This window comes from Natrix helvetica (assembly GCF_964273705.1).
Source record: "Natrix helvetica genome assembly, chromosome: Z".
In the NCBI taxonomy this organism is placed as follows: Eukaryota; Metazoa; Chordata; class Lepidosauria; order Squamata; family Natricidae; genus Natrix; species Natrix helvetica.
In genome coordinates, this window is record NC_138554.1 from 84,048,932 (window position 1) to 84,071,828 (window position 22,897).

Sequence of the window (22,897 nt, forward strand, 5' to 3'; positions counted from 1 at the left end):
CCAGGCTCCTATAAAGCCTCTGGAGCCTGGGGAGGGCGAAAAAAGCATGTAAAAATTGGGGGGGTCGCGCGTTGTGCGCGCATGCGCACTGGGGGGGTCGCGTGTTGCATTATGGGTGCGGCACGCCCGCACACGACCCCCCTGCGCTCCCCCCACTTGTGGCACGCGAGCCAAAAAAGGTTCGCCATCGCTGCTATATACTGCTGGGGCAGCACAGGATCAAAGAGGCCATGTATATCAAAATTGAACAGCCCTCTCTCAAAGATGGGGAGGGATATGACATCATCTATCTCCATTCTACAACATAGGTTTTTCAACAGTTCGAAGAATGCTCCACACCTATTTGCTACTCAGATGACCCTGACAACACAGATAAATCTCCAGGTAGTCTTAAAGACTTGCTGAAATAATGCAAATGACTAACTGTCTAAATCCTTTCATTCCTCACCATCCAGCCACGGCTTAACAAGCTTCTTAGATGAAAAACGAAACATCTTCAAAGAAAAACCAGAAAGTCCAGTTGTTTGTGACAGGTAAAAACATGCTTTTTTGAAAACCAGCGCCATCTGCTGGACATAAAAGCAATACACGCTATACCATAGCGTTCATTTCTTGTGTATAGTATATTCGGAACAGTTTGGCCTCTCTCCAGCTTTGTCCCGACGGTCCCTTTATGTGTGTGGCTGGGCTGCGGCTGCACCCTTTCCCCTTTCCGCCCCTCCTCTGACGAGCTTCGCCATTTCCACCAAGGGGAGCCGAAAGATAATGAATGCCTTGCGTCTGTGTTGCCGGGGGTGGCTCCTTCCTCCTCCTCCTGCTCCTCAGGGGACGCCGTCCTCCTCCTCTCGCCGCCACCGCTGAGGGAAGCCAGGTCGGGGGCGGCAGCCACCTGCTCCTCCTCAGCTCTCCCAGGCCGGGGCCTGTGAGAGCATCCTCCATGGTGGCTCTTGCAGGGGCCACCGTGGCTCACTTCCATGCGGGGACCGCCTCTGCTGGGGGACTTGCGCTTTCTCTTTTCTTTCTTTTCCATTTAACCAGACTGAGCCACAGTAACGCATGGCTGGGTACAGCTAGTGCAAAATAAAAGAATGGTTGTAATTTGTCAGTGTATAAGAATTTATGAACTGCAATAGCCATGGCAACAAGTCAGCCAATAGGAACTGTTTGGTGACTGAGACAAAGGATTTGTTATCCGAGCCATGTGAGATGGCTTGGAACCTGGGTGTTTCTTAGCTTACCTGTTCTGAGTTGTGAGAGTTTGTTTGTCTTTGCTTGAGAACACTTGCTTCTTCTTCTTCTCTCTACTACGTTGCAAGAGTTGCATGGGTATTGTATACATTCATCACCTTTTATATTATTGTATATAAAGAAATTTCTTCTATATAATAAATCCTACTGAATTATTTGCTTGTGCTCTGGCTGGATCACTACAAATTCGAATATAATTCGGATATAAATAGACATGAAAGAAAATAATCTCCTTCATCCTTTTTCAATGAAATAGATAATCACATCGGAGTTTGCAACTGTGCAAGTATGATTCCCATCTAATAATCAATAGTAGTGTGAAAATAAGTGTGAGACAATCTTCTCTCACCTTTCCTATGGCATGAAGACACAGCTTTTTACACTGCAGTTGTACTGTAGTCTACTAGGGAAGTTGCACTGAGTGGAAGACATGAAGATTCCTTGACTGAGGTGCATATTGGAAGAACAGAAGTGTGTTTCATAATTTTATGGCCTTGGCGGGACATTTTAGAAACTAAACAAGAAACAGAAGATAATGGCAGTCAAGAATATGAAAAACCAAGTTCCATTTTTTTTCCACGTACAAAAAATTTATCCACTGGATTATTAGCAATTTCTACTTTCCAAGCAAGTACACTGGATTATAGATTCCATCAGTTTGAAGCCAATATGATTTATATATAAATATATCTGGAGGGCACCTATTTTATGATGCTTGATTTATTGGATGAGCAAATGGATGTCAAAGATACATTTCTTTTCTTGCTATGTTACCTTACCTCATTAACAAAACTGCTTCAGGGCCTGCCTCTTCCTTTCACATTAAGATTTAGCAAAAAGATTTAGCATTTCAGAAAAGGCAGGTAGAATATAGACCCAGATCTGGTAGTTATCCACAATGATTTTTAGCTCCCAATTATTTAAGGAAATGTTAGAAAAACTCACAAAAAACACTCTCTATCTTATTGTGCTTTAAATCAGGGATTTTCAAACTATTTCATGCCAAGGAATCTGTTAAAAATATCTAGAACTCTGGAGATAGAAAATTCTACATTTTAGTGACTATTTTCTTCCTTTTAATCTCTCGCAGAGGTGCATCAAATTCTTATGGAATGCAAACTTTCTGTGGCACACATTTTGAAAAATCTTACCATACATCGATTTTTCAACTTTGTCAAATTTAAGATGTGTGAATTTCTACTTCTAGAAGTTTCCATTGCTGGGGAATTCTGGGAGCTGAAGTTAATACACCTTAAAGTTTCCGCGGTTGAGAAACACTAGATTATACTATTATATTGAAATTAAGAAAACTTGATATAATAAAAAATGGATACATGCACAAAAAGATTAGGAAATCATTGGTCCTAATACTTAAAACTTGTGTTTTGACTCAAAAATATAATTCTATAATTTGTCTAAATTATATGGTTACTTACTTGTCTTGTTAGTATTTTTGGGCTGGATATTTTGATTATTGGCATTGGATTTTATCAGCATTGCTCTTTTATTCTTGCAGTGCTTCTATTGGAGCAGATTTTATTTTATACAGGAAGTCCTCACCTTATAACAGTTCATTTAGTGAACTACGCAGGTACACAGCACAGAAGAAGTGACATGACCATTTTCCCCACTTACGAATTTTGTGGCATCTCCTTGGTCACAAGATCAAAATTCAGAAGCTTGGCAACTGACTCATATTTATGGCAGTTGCAGTATCCTGAAGTCATTTGACCACCTTTTGCCAAGCAAAGTTGATGGAGAATCCAGATTCACTTAACAACCATGTTACTAACTTAACAACTGCAAACATTCACTTAACAACTGTGGCAAGAAAGATCATTAAATGGGACAAAACTTACTTAAGAAATGTTTCACTTAGCAACAGAAAATTTTGGCTCAGTTGTGTTGTAGGTTGAGGACTATCTGTATTAAGAAAAAACTTATAATAAAATTATATTTTTTAAAAACTAGCAAACTCAATGCCAAAAGGGAGAGAAAGGAAGGGGAGAATAGAAACCTATCTTATATGGCATCCTACTCTGCATAACATTTTATTTTTTTAAAGTGACAGTTTTGTTTTGCCATATTTAATTGCTAAGAAAATATAGTTTTTTGTTTTTTCAGAGGAGCACAAATTTCCAGATCTGATTTGTTTTTTGTTCCCCCTCTCCTGTGAACTTTAGAAGAAAAATTAACAAACAGCCTGTGATTCAAATTTTATCCAGGAATGCAATGCCATGTTTCAGTGATAAAGTGGGAAAGAAAGATAATGAATCTTAATTTCTATCCATTCAACTTGTAGAGGAAAAACAAAAATATAATCAGGTAATAAATAATAAGACTGTGTAATCCCACTGAGATACTATACCATCATATTATAACAGATCTAATAAAGAAAAAACCATCAAGGTTGTAATTGTAGAATTATATAAAAAAAGTACTCAAATCCATTAAAAAATTAGGCAGTTTCGCAAACAAAAAAAGTACCTTATGATCCTGGCAAGAAAGAACATACAATAGTAATTTCGGAGAACAGAAACATAACAAAGTAGGGGAAACAGTTTGAACTATGTAAAAAGCATTTTCCTTTAGGAAGGATCTCATTGCTCCCTAGAAGAAAAAGACGAAAAGGAGGGAGAGCAAGTTAAACATTTCAACTCACCTTTTTCCCCTAGAGCTCCCGATACTTCACTCTAGTCTTTTTCAAAGAGTGCAGATTTTCTAACTCTCCTTATTAAGCTACTGGGGTGGTTGTGCGCCTGCGCGAGCCGGCCTTCACAAATTAAGATGGCAGCGCCCATCCTAGTTGCTGGATTCCTGGAGATGTGAACCACGCTCCTTCCTATTCCTTTGTAAGTACTGCTCTAAGAACGTTGCTTGTCTTCCTCTATTTGCGACATTCTCCCCCCGAGTTATAAGATCAATCTACATAAGAATCCATCGTTCTCCACTTTCTTTAGGTTAGCTTGCAAAGTCGTACGACGATCCCTTGAATCCGGGCAGTTTTCTTTTGATTCAGTTTTGTTCTGAATTTGCAGAGCCAGCGGAAAATACCCGGCTGGAGAATCCTGGGAACTGAAGTCCAGGCATTGTCAAGTTACCAAGTTTAAGAAACGCGGCTCTAGACACTAGGTTTCCTACTCCTCCATAGGACAGTTCTACAATCAAAAATTTTACTTGAAAAGGCCCGGAAATATTAATATACTTATAAGGACATACATTAGAATATATGATACATTTGACACAAAAAGAGTAATTTATAGCCCATGGGGTCATTCTGGATTATAACAATAAACTTCGCTTAATATACGGCAGTTTAGTAGATTATAAACTGAGATTAACTAAAATGGTCGTGAATGTAACTGGAAATAAAATCAAATTTCAGGGATCAGTTGAATGCTTACATGTGTCTCACAGAAGCAAATGACACCTGTATTTTTTCTCTTTCATATATATCTGTGCACTTGCTATATTCCTGCTAGACAGTGTTTTTATCGTGTCTCTATTTTCTGCTATAATGAAAAAGTTGTATAACTAGGCAATTCAATAACAGTTTTTTTTTAAAAAAAAAGTCTTAATTATTAGCCTTGATTCCTAATGGATGTGTTCATTTAGGGCACCTTATAAGATTTGGTTGTGAACTGTCTATATTTACAAAAAAAAATTGGGGGTAGAGCACAAACTCTTATCTTTGAAAGGTAGATTTCAAGAGCAATTAACGTGAGAGATACTATTTATACTTTTTCAGTTTGTCATTCTGAAGTGGTAGACTCATACACTTTCAAGAAGTGTCCTCAATATGTAAATCTTAACTAACAAATATTCCTTTGCATTCTGTGGCACACTGCCAAAATTTATGATTAGAGGATTATAGATGAACAAATTTCATGAAAATACCATCACAATACAGTTATAGTAGATATATAGATATAGATATGCCTGCAATTAAAATTTGTTTATTTTAAGTGCCCCTTTCGGGAGAGGGGGCGGTATATAAACGCTAATAATAAATAAATAAATAAATAAATTTCCATAGGAAATATTGCACAGCAATAGTGTTTAGAAAATATGCAATAACATGGAGCAACTTATAATGTCAGTTTGCTTATTTTGTTGGCTATTGGCTCAAATATATTTTATTTCCTTACTATAAAAACACAGTTTCATGTAGCCTAGTATTAATAAAAATTGATGTATAGATAGAATGCAAACCTATGATATTTTTGGAAAAAGTTTTGCTATTAAAAATTATCCAAAAAGTAACATCACTTTCTTAAACTAAATGAATTATTACTGAAGGTAAAAATTATTTCCTGTCTTCAATAGGATTGCCAACATACTCTGCACAGAATGTGGTTCCTTTGCAATACACTATTTTTGTTTCCATCATGTTGGAGAAGGCAACTGAGTGGACTACTAGACCCAACTAAATGGCCAAATAGGCGTATCCTAAGATGCAGCAGAGCTATTTTTAGTGAAACAGGAAAGTGGGAACAAAATTATACATCAGAGACCAGGAGAAAAGTTGAAAACTGGTGGTGTTCAAGAATAAAGGAATCATTCAGCAACATTACAGAAGCAGATGTAAGTCTTGTAGCAGCAATTAGGATTGCATGTTTAAAAGGTATTGTTTTTCCTCTCCCAATTACATAATCCCTACACAAAGCCAGTTTGGTGTAGTGGTTAAGGCAACAGGCTAGAAAACCAGGAGACTGTGAGGTCTACTCCTTCCTTAGACACAAACCAGCTGGGTGACTTTGGGCTAATCCTCCTTAACCCTAGGAAGAAGAAATGACGAACAATTAACCTTGTCCAAAACCCATGCAGGAATTAGTTGGGGCAGCTAGCAATGGTCAACAGTGATTCAAAAGTACAAAAATGAACACAATTAAATGTGTTTGTTTGTTTGTTTATGAAAATGTATACAGTTGCCCAATTCACTCAGTGATTGGGCAGCTAACAAAGATCCCTAACCCTACCCCCCTGGCAATAACAAGTCAGTCAATAAACCATTTGATGGGCTCCATCCCACTTTGGGTTCCCCAGGCCCATTGGCAAAACCAGGTCTTTAGGGTCTTGCAAAGAGACCTCCTTAGGAAAGGGGACCTACAGCATTCCTTGCCTCCCCATCTGTGGGCCAGGTACTAGGAGAAGGTGCTTTTCAAATAACCCATAATATAGTGTTTTAAAGGTGATAACCAATACCTTGAATTGGACCCAGAAGCAAACTGGCAGCCAATGCAGCTCCTGCAGGAGAGAGGATATGTGCACACAGATCTATGCAAAACAATGTGTGGATTGCTGAATTTTTAACCAATTGAAGTTTCCAGATATTTTTCAAGGGCAGTCCATATGGAGTGTGTTACAATAGTGAAGACAAGGTGACTAGGTCATGATTGACTGTAAGCAGGGATTGTTGTTCCAGGAGAGTTTGTAACTAGTGTATACGCTGCAGTTGTGCAAATGCCTTCCTGGCATGACTTCTACCTGCTTCTTGAGCAGGATTAATTAATCCAGGAGAATGCCCAGATTATGCACTGGGCTTGCCTGGGGCAGTGCTATCACATCCAAGATCAAAGATGCAATTTTCCATGGACCAAAGAACCCAAAACTCAGAGTCATTGCATCTTGACAGAGTTCAGTTTCAGCTTGTTGCTCCCCATCCAGCCCTTACCTTAAATTTGCATCCACAAATTTATATTGGCTATCTCCAAGCACTGTGAAAGAAATATCATGGCATTGCTTAACTCACTGTGAGCAAAGACACATCACTGAGTGTCGTCAGCATATTGATGATATCTTAGCCCATAGTGGTGGATGATCTCACCCAATGGCTTCATGTAGATGTTAAACAGAAGTGAAGAACTTACTGAGCTCTGTAGAACCCTGCAAAGCAGGAGATGATGACCACACCTCTTTTTCCTATCAGCACCAACTGACTGCAACTATAGAGGAAGAAAGTGAACCAGGACAACAGAGAGCCCCCAGCTCCCAAAGCTGCTTCAGAAAGATATCATGGTTGATAGTATCAAAGGCCACTGAAAGGTCAAGTAGAGTGAGGATGGATGCACTATTCCCATCTCACTCCCACCAGAAGTCATTGAAAAGCATGGCCAATGCTATTTCCATCCTATATTCAGTTCTGAATTCTGATTCGAAAGGATCTAGTTATTTGCTCGGAGGGTTGTTTTGAGCGCTCGGAAGGCTTCAGGGACCGTCTGGAGGCTTCCCTGATGCCTCCAGAGGGCATCTGCGGGGGCGGGGGAGGCTGTTTTCACCCTCCCCAGGCTCCTATAAAGCCTCTGGAGCCTGGGGAGGGCGAAAAGAGCATGTAAAAATGGGGGGATTGCGCCTGTAGTGCGTGCTTGCGCACTGGGGGGGTCGCGCATTGCATTATGGGTGCAGCACGCCCGCACATGACCCCACTGCGCTCCTCCCACTTATGGCATGCAAGCCAAAAAATGTTCGCCATTGCTGATCTAGATAATCCATTTCCAGAAACTTCTGGAGCTGCTGTACAATCACCTTCTCAACCTTCCCTACACCTTCCCCAGAAAGGGAAGATTGGAAACAGGACAAAGATTAGACTAGAGTTTAGCAATGACTTCTTAAGAAGAGGGTGGACCAGTGTCTTTAAATGCTGGGCAACCCCCTCTCCCTACAAGGAATCATTAATCACTGCCACAACCCACTTGCATGTCACCTCTTGAGAAGCCTTCACAAGCCAGGAGGGGCGTGGATCTAAAATATAGATGGTTTGCACTTATACTCCTTAGGATCCTGTGTATTTCTCAGGAGCAACAGGATCAAACTGTTCCCAGATACCTGGGCAAGAATCTGCCCAAGATGCCTCCATTTGATTAGCAACAGTACTGACATTTAAATGAGAACGCTCCAAGCAATTTTGTTTTCCAGAAAATCAGCAAATTTCTCAGTGTACCCCTTCAGGTAGACCTCTGTGTTCTCCTTCACCAGGAGGAGACAACTCAAATTGGTCACTGACCAATTATTTGCAGATGCGGTTAGTGCAGAGAAATACATACTACTTTGCTGTCTGAATCTGTGAGGTGGGCTTTAATAGCAGATCTTACCTGTGTTCGATCAAATTCATCCCTTGTTTTCTCCCAACAGTGATCTAGATGTCTCTTCATCTGTTTCATCCCTCTCAATTCCTCTGTACACCATGAGGGACAAACAGGTCTACATATTAGGAGAGGTTGCATAGATGCAATCCTATTCAGAGCCTCAATCCACCTTCTTATTCTAAGAGCTCAGGCAGGGTTACACAGCATATATTTAGTAATAACCCCCAGTTCCTTCTAAAACCCATCCAAGTCCATTAGTCACCAGTATGTCCTGGGGGGGTATAGTTCTGGAGAAACTCATCACTATCGGACTATGATCTGCCTGTGACGGGGGCGGGGGGGAAGATAGGCCCACCAATTCCCGATCACATAGGCACTGCTTCGACAAGAACACCAAAAGATGTGTAACCACTATTCCTACTCGGGTTCTGGATGACCTGGAACAGGCTCATGGAAGTTATATTTTCCATGAAACCCCAAGCTTCCTCTGATCCCACTCCCAGGAATGGCAAATTGAAGTTCCCGAGAACTATAAGCCTGAGGAACTCTATCTACAGTCTGCAGTGAGGTCCAGGAGCTTAGATAGGGAACTGCCACGTAGCAGGGAGACTGGTTCAGCAAGTTGTACCTACAGTTTAGACTGTTTCTGCATTTCATTGCAATCTTTGGGGCATATCAGTTCATTCTTCCAAACCCTGTTGCCATATAGTGTTTTTGTTCTTGAATCTTTTTCTACTCAGTACTTAGAGTACATATATATTTCTTTTCTCCAGTGGGATAAGCCAGGATATATAGTACATGTATCCTGCACACGCTATTTCACAGTATATTTATTGACTCAGAATGCTGATGAATCCCAATAGATCATAAATTAAAATAGCTTAATTCCAAAATCTCAAAATTTGACCTCTTGAGAAAGGTGTGAGAATTCATATTGCTCTCAAAAAATGTTTATCATTGGAAAGTAAAGGTATATATAACATTTTGTGATCCACGTTATAGGAAATCTGTAGTTATTAAAATGTACATTATCTTGGCATAGAAAGTATAGCTTTCTTTTTAAAATAAGCAGGGTTAAAAAAAGAAAAAAAGTACTATGTAGCTTCTGCTCAGTGTTGTTTTTTAAAATTTTTGTTTAGAAATCAAAGCCAAAGTATTACATCCTGTCTATGTTCCCATATCCTTCTGGAAAACTTCACATGGGTCATGTTCGCGTATACACCATAAGTGACACAGTAGCATGGTTTCAAAAAATGAGAGGATTTCAGGTACGTATTTTACAATGACCTTCCTTCCTTCCTTCCTTCCTTCCTTCCTTCCTTCCTTCCTTCCTTTGTTCCTACCTTCCTTCCTTCTTTCCTACCTTCCTTCCTTCCATCCATCCATCCATCCATCATCTGAGAAAGGTTTTCGTGTTGATATCTAGATAAGGTTAAGAGTTTAAAGAAATTAATTCTGATTAGTTTAGGAAAATTCTTCTGTATGTAATAGCTATTATATTAATGATGGTAAAGGATATTAATGTTAGTTGTAAATCTGGAGTTGATCCCAATGTATAAGTGATACACTAAGTCACCCCCCTCCATAAAAAGGATATGGAGACACTAAAACAGGCTGCCGAGCTGTGGCCCACTACCAGGCCTTGAGCTGTTCAGAACCAGGCCGCAGAAGTGGCAGGCAAATGCATGCACACACATCCCAACTTGCGTGAGTAGCAGGTGAATGCATGCATGCTCCATTTGCACGAGTGACAAGCATGTCACCTGCCACTTACTCAAATGGAGATGTGCATGCGCACTCGTCCACCACTTGCAAGTCAGGAAATTCATCCTTATTTTCAAGCTGAATCTCTCCCTGATGAGCTTCCATCCATAGCTTCTTGTCAGGTACCATGAAGAATAAATTGATGCCCACTTCCCTATGGCAGCCCTTAAGTATTGGAAAACTCCTATTTTATCTCTTGTGAAGCTACTCTTCATTAGCTAAACATACTTAATTCCCTTAGCTGTTCAACGTATGACTTAACCCCAGACCCCTTGCCAAAAAAAAATTCTCTTATGTCAGGGCTTTCAAACTTGATTTCATTGAGGGCCGCATCAGGATTCTGTTTGACCTCTGGGTGTCAGCCTCTGCTTTGCTTGTTTGCTATAGGCTGCCATAGAAATGGAGAGGGTGGGAGCATGGTATTTGAGAAGGGAATCGTGTGGTACTGGAGAAGTATGTGGAAGGGAATTTTGTTATCATCATCTGCGCATGCTGATGGTTGATGTTTGGACTTGGTCAAGGCATACCAACTTGATGAGGCTTTTTGAAGATGCACCCCACATGACACCTTAGGGAGTTGCAGATTGGACATTTGGAGGGGGAAATGGGGGGGGGAGAGTGCTGGGTAAATGCTTGATATGTACATGTTTGCGCCTTTTTGGCTCAGATCTTGCTTTCCTTTTCACTGCTATCAATTCATATCTGTAGAGACTGCAGTTGGTCCAGAATGCAGCCGCGCGGGTAATTATGGGGAGATCGAGGTTCTCCCATATAACACCCATCCTGCGCGAGCTGCACTGGCTTCCTGTGGCCTACCGGGTGCGCTTCAAGGTACTGGTTACCACCTTCAAAGCACTCCATGGCACAGGGCCTAGTTACCTGCGGGATCGCGTCCTGCCCCATACATCCCTGCGACCCGTCCGCTCACACAGAGAGGGACTACTCCGGGTGCCGTCCTCCAGAGAGTCCCAGAGGGCGACGCCCAGGAGTAGGGCCTTCTCTGTAGTGGGCCCCACCCTTTGGAATGACCTCCCCCCAGACATCAGGACAACAACCGACCTTCGCTCCTTCCGTATGAAGCTGAAAACCTACCTGTTTCGACTAGCTGACCTGGCATAATACTACAACCTCTCCAGCCCAGGGCATTTTTAATTGGTAATTTTAGTTTTTAAGGGTTAATTTCACTGGGGTTTTAACTTTTTTAGGTATTGTAACTTATTTATTTATTCTTACCTCCTCTGTATGCTATATAATACTTTTGTACGTTGCCCCGAGTCCCTGTGGGGAGAGGGGGCGACTAATAAGTTCAAGTAATAATAAATAAATAAAATAAATAAATCTAGTAAAAGTACTTTCAAATGGAGTTGAGATTTTTCTTTCTTGGATACAGAAGGAGGCATGCCTGACACTGGGGGTCGGGGTGAGTGTGGCTAGGTTGGGCCTGTCGTGCTCGATGTCACTCGTGTTGGGGCGCCTGTGGCGGCCCAAGGGGTCTGCCAGCAAAAACGGGCTCAAGAGGGTTGCAGGAATCAGTGGCAGCCAAAAACAGAGCTTGGGAGGCCGTTTTCGCTGGCAGAAGCACTGCAGGCCAGCAATCCTTCACTGCTTCCAGGGTGGCCTCGTGGGCCAGATCTAAGTATCTTGAGAGCCGGATCCAGCCCCTGGACCTTGAGATTGTCACTGCCCATTCACCCCACCCATTTTGGCAATTTGCCATTGGTGGCAGCGAACAGGGCAGTGGTGAAAGGGCGGTGACAGCAGCAAATGAGTGGTGGTGGCATATGGTTAGAACAGCTGATCAGCGGTATTCAGGAGGCTGATCCAACCACCAATCATTTGCTTAGCAGCAAAGGCTTCAGCATTCCCCAGTGGCAAAACCCCTAACCCCCTTTCCCCCCACTGCAATATTAGCTCTTTAAGATGCACAGACATTTCCACCCACTTTTGAGGGGAAGGAAAGCGCATCTTATAGTGCGAAAAATACGGTATACTCTAAGGCAGGGGTCTCCAACCTTGGCAACTTTAAGCCTGGAGGACTTCAACACCCAGAATTCCCCAGTCAGCAAAGCGGGTTGAGGGATTCTGGGAATTGAAGTCCTCCAGTCTTAAAGTTGTCAAGGTTGGAGACCCCTGCTCTAAGGTACTGGACCAGATGTAATCAAATGCACATGATTAAAAAAGCAAATGAGAAATGATTGTTTCATTTGTATTAAGTATTTATATTTCTCTATCAATTACTGCAATAAAAACTAACACAACTTTTAAAAAAGTAGAAGATGCAAAAAAGAAAGAAATGGAAAACAGAAAAGAAAGAAAAAATAAGAATATTATAAAGAAAAAAAAGATAAATAATTTCCCCCTTCAATCTAGCTAACATAAATTACCACTGTAAATTACAAAAATCTATGGACTTTTCTAAAAGAAAGATTATAAAAGATAATAACATGTTAACATTGATCAAATAAACTGAACCCTTCGTTTTACTTCTAAAATCTTGATTTTTAATAAAAATAATGTCTAAAACTTAATTTATTTCATTTTTTTCTCAAAAGGAACAGATTGCCAAATGTCTTCAGAGCTTTAAGAAACCTCTTTTTAAACTCCAAAATAAGAAAATTGTCCAAATTGTCCAAAATTGTCTCTTTTGATTTGTTACTTGTGCATTATTTTGTTATTTATTTATATTACGGTTCATAATAATCAGCCAGATGTCCAGACTGGATTTGGCATTTCTCTCTATCTATCAAATCCTTTCTAAGGACCTGGGATAGACAGATCTGGATGTTTGGTGGTATTAGAGATATTGTCGCAGAATGTAAGCTGCTTCGAGTAAAGCTGCCTTTTGCAATTGACTGATGGTGAATTTGTCAGTTCTGATGCTATCCAAATGGTGCTCCAGATGTTTTGGGAATGTACCCAAAGTGCATATTTCAGTTGATTTGATTTTTGGCCTCCACATGGCCCATTTTAAACCCATTCCAGGCTGCAGGGATCGCAACAGCACATCACTGCTGATTGCACCTCTGCGCGTTGTGTTTTTGGCCTCAGCATGCCTTGTTTTTGGCCTCCGTGCATTGCGTTTTTGGGCGGTTTCAGGCAGTGGGATCACCACAGCATATTGCTGCCGATCACCACCTCCACGCATTGCGTTTTTGGCACAGAGGCCAAAAGTGGGGCGTGCGGAGGCCAAAAACACTACGTGCGGTGGCGGCAGTGCTGTGGTTATCCCTGTAGCCTGGAACAGATGATTGGCATTATTTTGGGAGGACGATCCAACCACCAATCAGTGGTTCATGCTGAATCAGGCTGCAATAACGTGCTGAAGCTGACCAGGCTGTTTGCTGCAAGGATGTTAGCTGGATAAATACCGAAGGATGCTGGTAGGCAGAAGCAGAATGATTTTTTCTTGTTTTTTCCCCCAAAAGCTAATGTGCATCTTATATTCCAAAAAATATGGTAATATATGCTTCTGTCAACTTATTAATCTTTATCATAATTAAATTAAGAGAATCCTCTATATTATTTCAGGTGTTTTTTAACCCTAAAGGGAGAAAACACTTTTTCTAGTTTTGCTATTCTACTAACTTTTTAAAATACTCAAGTATTATATATTATATATAAAGGGAGAAAAATCCATCATTTTAAGCCCAAACACAAATATCCAAAACACAATATTACCTTAGAATTTTCATTCTCAGAGCCAGGGCCTGAGACTGATGCTATGCAATGCCAGATCCGTTGTCAACAAAGCCCCCCTCATTAACGACTTGGTGTTGGAGGGGGAGCCAGACCTGGCAGGAATCACGGAGACCTGGCTGGGCCACGAGGGAGGTCTCCCTCTCGTGGAAATGTGCCCGCCAGGTTACCGCGCATTTCATCAGTCATGGGCACTAGGCAGGGGTGGTGGGGTAGCGGTCATTGTGAGGGAAGGTCTCGAGTCGAGAGAGACCACTGTGCCACAGATAACCGGTTGTGAGTCCCTATGTGTAAAGTGGGGCCCAGGGAGACAGTTGGGCTTGCTGATTGTATACCTGGCTCTTCGCTATGCATCAGCAGCCCTGCCCGAGCTCCTCGAGGTGATCGCCAAGATGGCAGTTGAGACCCCCAGGCTGTTGGTCATGGGGGACTTTAACTTGCCATCGGTAGGGGAGACATCCGAGGTAGCTCGGGAGTTCATGGCTTCCATGACAGCCATGGACCTGACCCAGGTAATTCAGGGCCCCACACACGAGGGAGGTCACACACTGGATCTTATCTTTGTCTCTGGCCAGTGGAGGAGTGATCTGGGAGTAGGGGATTTAGTTATTACACCCCTGTCATGGTCAGACCACTCACTTCTCCGGCTCGACTTCCCAGCCGCTACTCCTCATCGCGGGGAGGCGGAACCGGAATGTCCAAGATGGTTCCGCCCCAGATGCCTGATGGAACCAGAAAGGTTCCAGATGGAGCTTGGGCCATTTCCTGTAGCCCTGACCCGCACCCGGATGGAGGACCTAGTGGCTGCATGGAACAGTGCGGCCACCGGGGCCTTGGACCTGGTTGCGCCTTTGCGGCCTCTCTTGCGGCAGCGAACCACCCAGGCCCCTTGGTTTACCGAGGAGCTGAGGGTGATGAAGCGCCGCAAGAGACGCCTAGAGAGCAGATGGTGATCGTCATGCTCTGAATCTGACCGATCACAGGTGAGAGCCCATTTACGGACTTACCTTGTGGCGTTAAGAGTGGCCAAGCATCAGTATTGTGCCACCCTTATTGCGTCCGCAGATAACCGCCCTGCCGCCCTGTTTGGGGTAACCCGCTCCCTCCTTCAACAGAGGCTGCGGGAAGCCCCTTTGCAGGGTAGAGCAGAGGAATTTGGGCAGTATCTGCAGGACAAAATCGCTCAGATTCGAAGCGAGTTGGTCTCTACTAGTGGTCTAGAGGTGACGTCGGAGGTGGGTCTTGAGGCTCCACTCTGGGAGGAGTTTGACTCTGTTACTTCCGACGCTATGGACAGGTTGCGTAGGCGACTGCGAGCCACCACATGTTTACTGGACCCGTGTCCCTCCTGGCTTGTACTGGCATCCTGGGAGGTCACACGAGGCTGGCTCCAGGAGTTAGTTAACGCTTCTTTGAGTGAGGGGTTCTTGCTGGCCGTCCTGAAAGAGGCGGTGGTGAGGCCCCTACTCAAGAAGCCTTCCCTGGACCCAGCTGTGTTAGCCAACTACCGTCCCGTCTCCAACCTTTGCTTTCGGGTGAAGGTTGTAGAGAGTGTGGTGGCACAACAGTTTCCACGCCACCTGGAGGAAACTGATTATCTGGACCCGCGCCAGTCTGGCTTCCGGCCCGGCCACAGCACGGAGACGACATTGGTCGCGTTGGTGGATGATCTCTGGAGGGCCAGAGATGGGGGTTGCTCCTCCATCCTGGTCCTACTAGACCTCTCGGCGGCTTTTGATACCATCGACCATGGTATACTATTGCATCGACTGGAGGGGCTGGGGGTGAGGGGCACCATTCTGCGGTGGTTCTCCTCCTACCTCTCTGGCCGAGTGCAATTTGTATTGGCAGGGGGGCAGAGGTCGACCTCGAGGCCGTTCACTTGTGGGGTGCCACAGGGGTCGGTCGTCTCGCCTCTCCTGTTCAATGCATATATGAAGCCGCTGGGCAAGATCATTCGTGGGTTCGGGGTAGATTGCCATCTGTACGCAGATGATACCCAGCTGTACATCTCTACCCCGAACCACCCCAACGATGCCGTCAAAGTGATGTCCTGGTGTCTGGAAGCCGTACGGATCTGGATGGGAAGTAACAGACTCAAGCTCAACCCGTCCAAGATGGAGTGGCTGTGGCTACCGGCCCCCCGGTTCAACCAGCTGATTCCATCACTGGCCATTGGGGGCGAACATCTGGCCCCCGTGGATCGGGTACGCATTTTGGTCGTCCTCCTAGATGCCCGGCTGTCAATGGACGACCATGTGACAGCCGTGGCAAGGGGGGTGTTTCACCAGGTTCGCCTGGTGCGCCAATTGCGTCCCCTATTAGACCGGAACGCCCTTCGCACAGTCACCCATGCGCTTGTGACGTCCCGGCTAGACTACTGTAACGCTCTCTACATGGGGCTCCCCTTGAGATGCACCCGAAGACTGCAGTTGGTTCAGAATGCGGCCGCACGGGCAGTCTCGGGAGTCGCTAGATACTCCCACGTAACACCTCTCCTGCGCGGGCTGCACTGGCTACCTGTAGCTTTTCGGGTGCGTTTCAAGGTGCTGATTATCATCTTCAAAGCGCTCCATGGCACAGGGCCTAGTTATTTGCGGGATCATATCCTGCCCCACACATCCCTTCGGCCGATTCGCTCACACAGAGACGGACTCCTCCGGGTGCCGTCCAGTAGGCTGTGCCAGCGGGCGACGCCCAGGGGAAGGGCCTTCTCTGTGATGGGCCCGACCCTCTGGAATGACCTCCCCCCTGATATTAGAACAACCACGGACCTCCGCTCCTTGTGTAAGAAGCTCAAAACCCACCTGTTTAATCTAGCCGGCTTGGCCTAATTCCAGCTCTCCCACCTCAGTCTGTATTTTTAAATTTCACGGGTTGGTCTTAGGCTAAGTTTTTTAATTTTTATAAATTTGTACAGGGGTTTAAAGTTTAATCTGATTTTAACTATATTTATGATTATTTGTATGATTTTTAATTTGGTACCTGTACACCGCCCCGAGTCCCTTCGGGGAGAGAGGGCGGTCTAGAAATCAAATCAAATCAAATAAATAAATTCAATTAAATATATCACACCAATATAAATCAAATTAATTCCAATTAGCTCATTGAATTCAAATCTCTTCCTTAAGTTTATCCTCCTGGAGTAGATATTTTCTGCTCTTATTTTCAAATTTAATCAATAGTATTTTATAAACTTTGGGAATTATTCAGTATTACGTAAAAAGACAGAAGACATGCATTTATAAACTGATTTTATACATACAGAACTATCTTAAAGCTGCCTTTCAATACATATATCAAACTTATAAAATACATTCTAACTAATTAAGTCAAATTTAAGTCACTCCCTCCAGCTTATCTTCATAGAATAAAATATTTTCCTTCTCAAAGAGACTTGTCTATCAAGTCTCTTTTCTTCAAGAAATTCTCAGCCTTATTTACATCCATGGAAAAAATGTCCCAACGTTGTTCTCTTAGACGTCGTAGATTAACCTGGAGCAAATCTTCATAGAATAAAGTTTTCTTCTCTAAGATGTCTATTATATTATATATTTTTCTCAAAAAATTTCAATTTTGTTAGTATACACAAATAAAAAGTCCCAAACTTGACCTCTTGAGAGTTGTGACTTTACTTGGCACTCTTATTTCAATTACACTGAAGGGTTATATTCAAACCATCATCATAATAAAAGCTAATGTCAGATTTATATTCCAATGGCACAGTTAGTATTTGCACTTTCCAGTATTTGTAGAGTTAACACAGTGGGTTGATAACTTTCTACACCTAGTTTTGTCTCTTGTTCTTTTTAAATATCTTCTGTATAATTAATATATTTGGATCCTAACTGATTTGTGGTATAAACTATTTTCTGTATGGACTTTTCAAAGATCTCCTTAATAACAGACTCCAGTTCGGAGTTAAACATCTTTGTAGCTCCCTCTAGTGGTCAAAGAACATTATTTCTTTATTTTTGCCTTTTTCTAACCATTGTTCATGAAAATTTGGAAAATTTCAACCACCCATAAAGTACAAGGCTACAGATTATTTTAAAAGTAGTAAATTAAAACCACAACTTTTATTCTTATATTTCAAAAGATTTTTTTTACACATTTTCTTATTTTGACTGCCTCTAGCAACCTTCTTCCTAGTCGTTCAACAATAAAGCAGTCTCAAGAATAGTGTTCACAGCTTCAAAAAGGAGTGATAAGCTGTAACTAAAGAGAACCTCTTTTAGCTAATAGAGACAGTAGTCTCATAAATTGATTAAGAAAGAGCAAAGTTTATTGCACATTTGAAAAATAGATTCCAAAACAGCTGTTTTATCCAACAATGACATGGTTTCATTCCTCCCCTCCCCCCAGCTTCAGCTCACCTGCTATTTTGGAAGCATGACTTCTAAAACTGCTTACAGATGTTGCTGTTATAAGAATATCTTGAGGGATGATTCTGAAACTTTCCTTAATCCCGGAGAGTCAAAGAAACAAAAGCTTGTTCCTTCTGTTGTTGACAGTTGTGGGTTATGACCGGTACGCCCCAGTACAGGCATACTGGTGCCTGCTGGGAGCATCGGGTACCGTTCCGGTACGGTGCTCTGGAGGACCCACCTGTCCACCTGCTGTCCTTACCTGTATTTGAGCTCTTCGGGGCTTCCACGCATGCACACGGAGTGTGCGGCGCCTGTGCAACGCTCTGGAGTGTTGCGGAGTGTCGCAGACGGTAAGTACACATGCACGCGCTGCGTGTGTGTGTGCACGTACTACGCACATTCATGTGGTGGATGCCGGGCCCCGTTGCACCGTACTGGTTGCAATAGGATCCGGAACCTACCACTGGTTGTTGAGTTGGAAAAACAACAGTACAGAGAGAGGAACTTATCTGGATGTGGCATCTGCTGACCATGTCTTCATCGGATGTGAATTTACATTTCTTTATCAGAGATCCTTTGTCTAAGAATTTTTTTTACCTATTCTTGTCCCAGTGGCAACTGAGATTCTAGTGCAAAATGTGTCTCCAATATAATGTAAAAACAATAATAGTAATAATAGTAACAATTCCCCAAATAATAATACAGTATTCATTTCATTCATCTAATTTAATCAAAATTAAATAAGAATGCATTTTAAAAAATTACTGATCAGAATCTTTAGAGATTCTAAAATATCACAATATTTGCATGTTGCAATATAAATTTAGTGATAGATTGAATTTGGAATTAAAACTGGAATTAAAAAATGGACTGAAAATACCAAAGGACTAGGCCACAGTGCCTCTGGCAGCCAAAACAGGGCATGGGGGGTGCGCGCAACCCTCTGCACCCCATTTTTGCCCTGGATAGCTTCCAGTATGCAAACTATTGTATACTATCCTTAACTACACATTCTAGCACAATAATGCTCAACGCAGATTAAAGTCCTGCATAAAGAAGAGAAGCCAAGTTCAAGTTGCCTTTGAAAAGACCAAGTGGCACAAGAAAGTATTGCTAAATCACACTAGATAATTGAGAAAGCCAATGGATACAAAAAAAGAAAGTCTGTGTGCTTCATTATTTATAGAAACGTGGAACAGAATAGCTCCAGATTGGCTAAGACTTGTGACAAAGTTCTATATTCTCCCCTTGTTTATTCAACCCATATGCTGAATATATATTCAGAGAAACTAGTTTGTAAGTAGTTTTAAAATGAGAGGAAGAAATATACATAACTTCTACTATGTTGATGACAGAACTCTGCTAACCCAAAATGCAAGGATTTGCAAATTCTAGTAGTAAGTAATAAAAGTTAAGGAGCAAAGTGAAGAAAATGAGACTAAAGGAAAATGTAAAATATAATATGTAGAACAACCATGTTTAGAATTGTCAATGAAGATTTTGAAGTGGTAGGTAGCAACCCTTTTAAGTTTAACCATCAACTGTAGAGGAGGATTAGTTGAGACCATCAGTCAAGAAACTTGCTGTAAACTAAGCGCTTGGTAGAGGAGCCATGAAGGCATTGTAAATATATTAAAATGCTGTGATTTGTCTGCACATACAAAGTTCAAAATTGTGAAAATCATACTATTCTCTATGGCATTCGAGGGAAGTGAAAGTTGGATTTTCTAATAGCAGAATAGGAAGAGGATGGGCACTTTTGAACTTTGTTGTTAAAGAAAACTCTTGAGAATATCATCGATAACCAAAAATACAAACAAATAGATCATCAAAAAAATCATTCTAGAGTTCCCACTTGACATGCAAATGACCAGATTTAAATTATATTACCTTGGACACATTATAAAAAGGCATAGCTCCTTGTAATAGACTCTAATGGTAAGAAAGATAGAAGAAGAGAATAACCAGCAGCAAGTAAATGGATTGTCATTGGTAATGGGGGCACCATTGGAAGAAATGAAATAATAATAATAATAATAATAATAATAATAATAATAATAATAATAATAATAATAATAATAATAATAATAATAATAATAATAATAATCGCCAACAACCTTCAAACTACTCACAGGCGTTATTGCTGATAATATTATGGATTATTTGGAAACAAACAACATCTTGCCAGTAGAGCAAAAAGGCAATAAAAGAAGGAGCAGGGGCACAAAAGATCAGCTCCAGATTGATAAAATGATATTAGAAAATTGTAAGAAAAGAAAAACGAACTTAAATACGGTCTGGATTGATTATAAAAAGGCATTCGACTCATTGCCACATAGTTGGATCATAAAATGCTTAGAAACAACTGGCATTAGCAAAAATATTACATCCTTCACTGAAAAGGCGATGAAACAGTGGAGAACTGAGTTGGCAGTAGGGAATGAGAACTATAGAATGGTCAATATCAAGCGAGGAATTTTCCAGGGTGATTCACTTTCACCTCTTCTCTTCATCATCGCGATGATCCCTCTATCGGTAATCTTAAAAAAAATGAAATTAGGCTACCCAACAGCCAAAGAAGCTGAAAATTTTTTGCATTTATTATATATGGATGATTTGAAATTCTATGGTAAGTCAGAAATAGAAATCCAATCACTGACAAACACAGTCCGAGTATTCAGCACCGATATTTCAATGCAGTTTGGCATGGAAAAATGCGCTACTGTATCCATAAAAAGGGGAAAAATCACTGCATGTGAGGGAATTTAAATGCCCAATGGCCAACTAATTAAATGCAATGAAAATGAAGCCTACAAATACTTAGGCATTCTGCAGTTGAATAACATCAAACATAGAGAAGTAAAAACTATTGTCAGGAGAGAGTACACCAACAGAGTTAGGAAAATTTTGAAATCTAAATTAAATGGTGGAAATACAATCAAGGCCATAAATACCTAGGCAATACCAGTTATAAGATACACAGCTGGTATAGTTAACTGGACACAAGCTGATTTGGACATTTTGGACCGAAAAACCAGGAAACTAATGACAATGCAGTACAGTTTACATCCACGCGGTGACACTGATAGATTATACCTGCCCTGAAAATCAGGTAGCAGAGGATTATTGCAAGTGAAGCAAATAGTTGAAGAAGAAAAACATGCACTAGCTGATTATTTAAAAGAAAGTCAAGAACATCTATTAATTGAAGTAAAGAACAAAAATCTACTGAAGGCCCAACAGACGAAACAAGAATACAGAAAAGATGTGATAAAATCAAGAATGGAGAGTTGGCAGAACAAAGCATTGCATGGTCAATTTCTGGAAAAAAATAAAAGATAAAGTGGACAGTGAAAAAACTTGGTTATGGTTAACAACAGTTACATTAAAGAAAGAAACAGAGTCACTAATCCTGGCTGCGCAAGAACAAGCTATCCGAACAAATGCTATTAGGGCCAAAATCGAAAAATCCTCTGATGATGCCAAATGCAGACTATGCAAAGAAGTTGATGAAACTGTTGACCACATACTCAGCTGCTGTAAAAAAAATCGCGCAGACTGATTATAAATTGCGGCACAATTCAGTAGCACAAATGATCCACTGGAATTTGTGCAAAAATTATAATATTAAAACAACAACAAACTGGTAGGGTCAAGATCCTATGGGATTTTCGTATACAAACGGACAAAATACTGGCGCATAACACACCAGACATCACACTGGTTGAGAAAAATAAGGTTACAATCATAGACATCACAATACCAGGTGATAGCAGGGTCCAACGAGAAGGAACATGAAAAAATCGCGAAATACCAGGACTTAAAAATTGAAATTCAACGATTATGGCACAAATCAGCAGTGGTAATTCCAGTGGTAATCGGCACACTGGGTGCTATTCCAAAAACACTGGAATTACATTTGAAACAGTTAAAACTTGACAAAATCACCATCAGTCAAATTCAAAAAGCTGCACTGCTTGGGTCTGCATATATATTACGAAAATATGTTACGACGTCCTAGGCCCCTGGGTGGGGCCCGACTAGTAATCAATGCCAAATCCGACGAAACAACTGGCCGCTGTGATAGAATTGTATAATAATAAAAATAAAAATATCATTGTGGCCCAAGGCTAGGGGAAAGAACTAGATCTTAAAGGACTTATTAAAGGATCTCAGGGAGAGATTCTCAAGCTGAATCTCAGGGAGGGATTCTATTGGTATTAAATTATAGGCCATAAGGAACATCTTTACCCTCTTTAATTATCTGGTTTAAGATTGTTACAAGAAAGAAGAAAATAACATTTAATAACAGCCCCTTTTATATAGAAGGGAAATCAATCCTACTTGTTTGTTAGATTTACATCGTATTATGCAAAATTGGTCACAAATAATCTTTCTCAATTTTGTATATTGTTTATAATGATATATGAGGTTCTGGTATGTTTGGAATGGAATGTCATAGTGCTCATGGTAAAACAAATATTACTGCAAAATAATAATTATTAAATTTCTATTGCTATTATTTAATCATTTATATAAAACATTTATACAGCTGCACAGTTTATAACAAACTGACTCTAAATGAAAAATTAAAACAACAGAAACTGTTTTAAACTATTAAAATCAAGAACATTAAAAACAACAACCTGGTTGAAGTCAGGTTTCCAACATATAGTCACCTCATTTTATCTCAGCACTTGGGAGGAAAGCTAGGTCTTCAGTGCTTTATGGAAA

At 41.3% G+C, this 22,897-nt stretch overlaps 1 protein-coding gene and 1 long non-coding RNA gene across 5 annotated transcripts in view; one reads left to right on the forward strand and one right to left on the reverse strand.

Moving 5' to 3' along the window:
• Positions 1-335: 335 nt before the first annotated feature.
• Positions 336-3,984, reverse strand: LOC309381228. The gene is made up of 3 exons (XR_014173525.1): positions 3,911-3,984; positions 1,598-1,762; positions 336-1,070 (listed from the first exon to the last, which is right to left on the reverse strand). It is a non-coding gene; the product is annotated as an uncharacterized lncRNA (long non-coding RNA).
• A 29-nt stretch (positions 3,985-4,013) lies between these two features.
• Positions 4,014-22,897, forward strand: part of LARS2 (leucyl-tRNA synthetase 2, mitochondrial) — a 176,028-nt gene continuing 157,144 nt past the window's right edge. For all 4 annotated transcript variants that reach the window (XM_081933357.1, XM_081933358.1, XM_081933359.1 and 1 more), the window contains exons 1-3: positions 4,014-4,100; positions 5,575-5,832; positions 9,473-9,601. In XM_081933357.1, the coding sequence (XP_081789483.1) occupies positions 5,599-5,832; positions 9,473-9,601 (363 nt within the window). In that variant the 5' untranslated portion in view covers positions 4,014-4,100; positions 5,575-5,598. The remainder of the gene's footprint in view (positions 4,101-5,574; positions 5,833-9,472; positions 9,602-22,897) is intronic.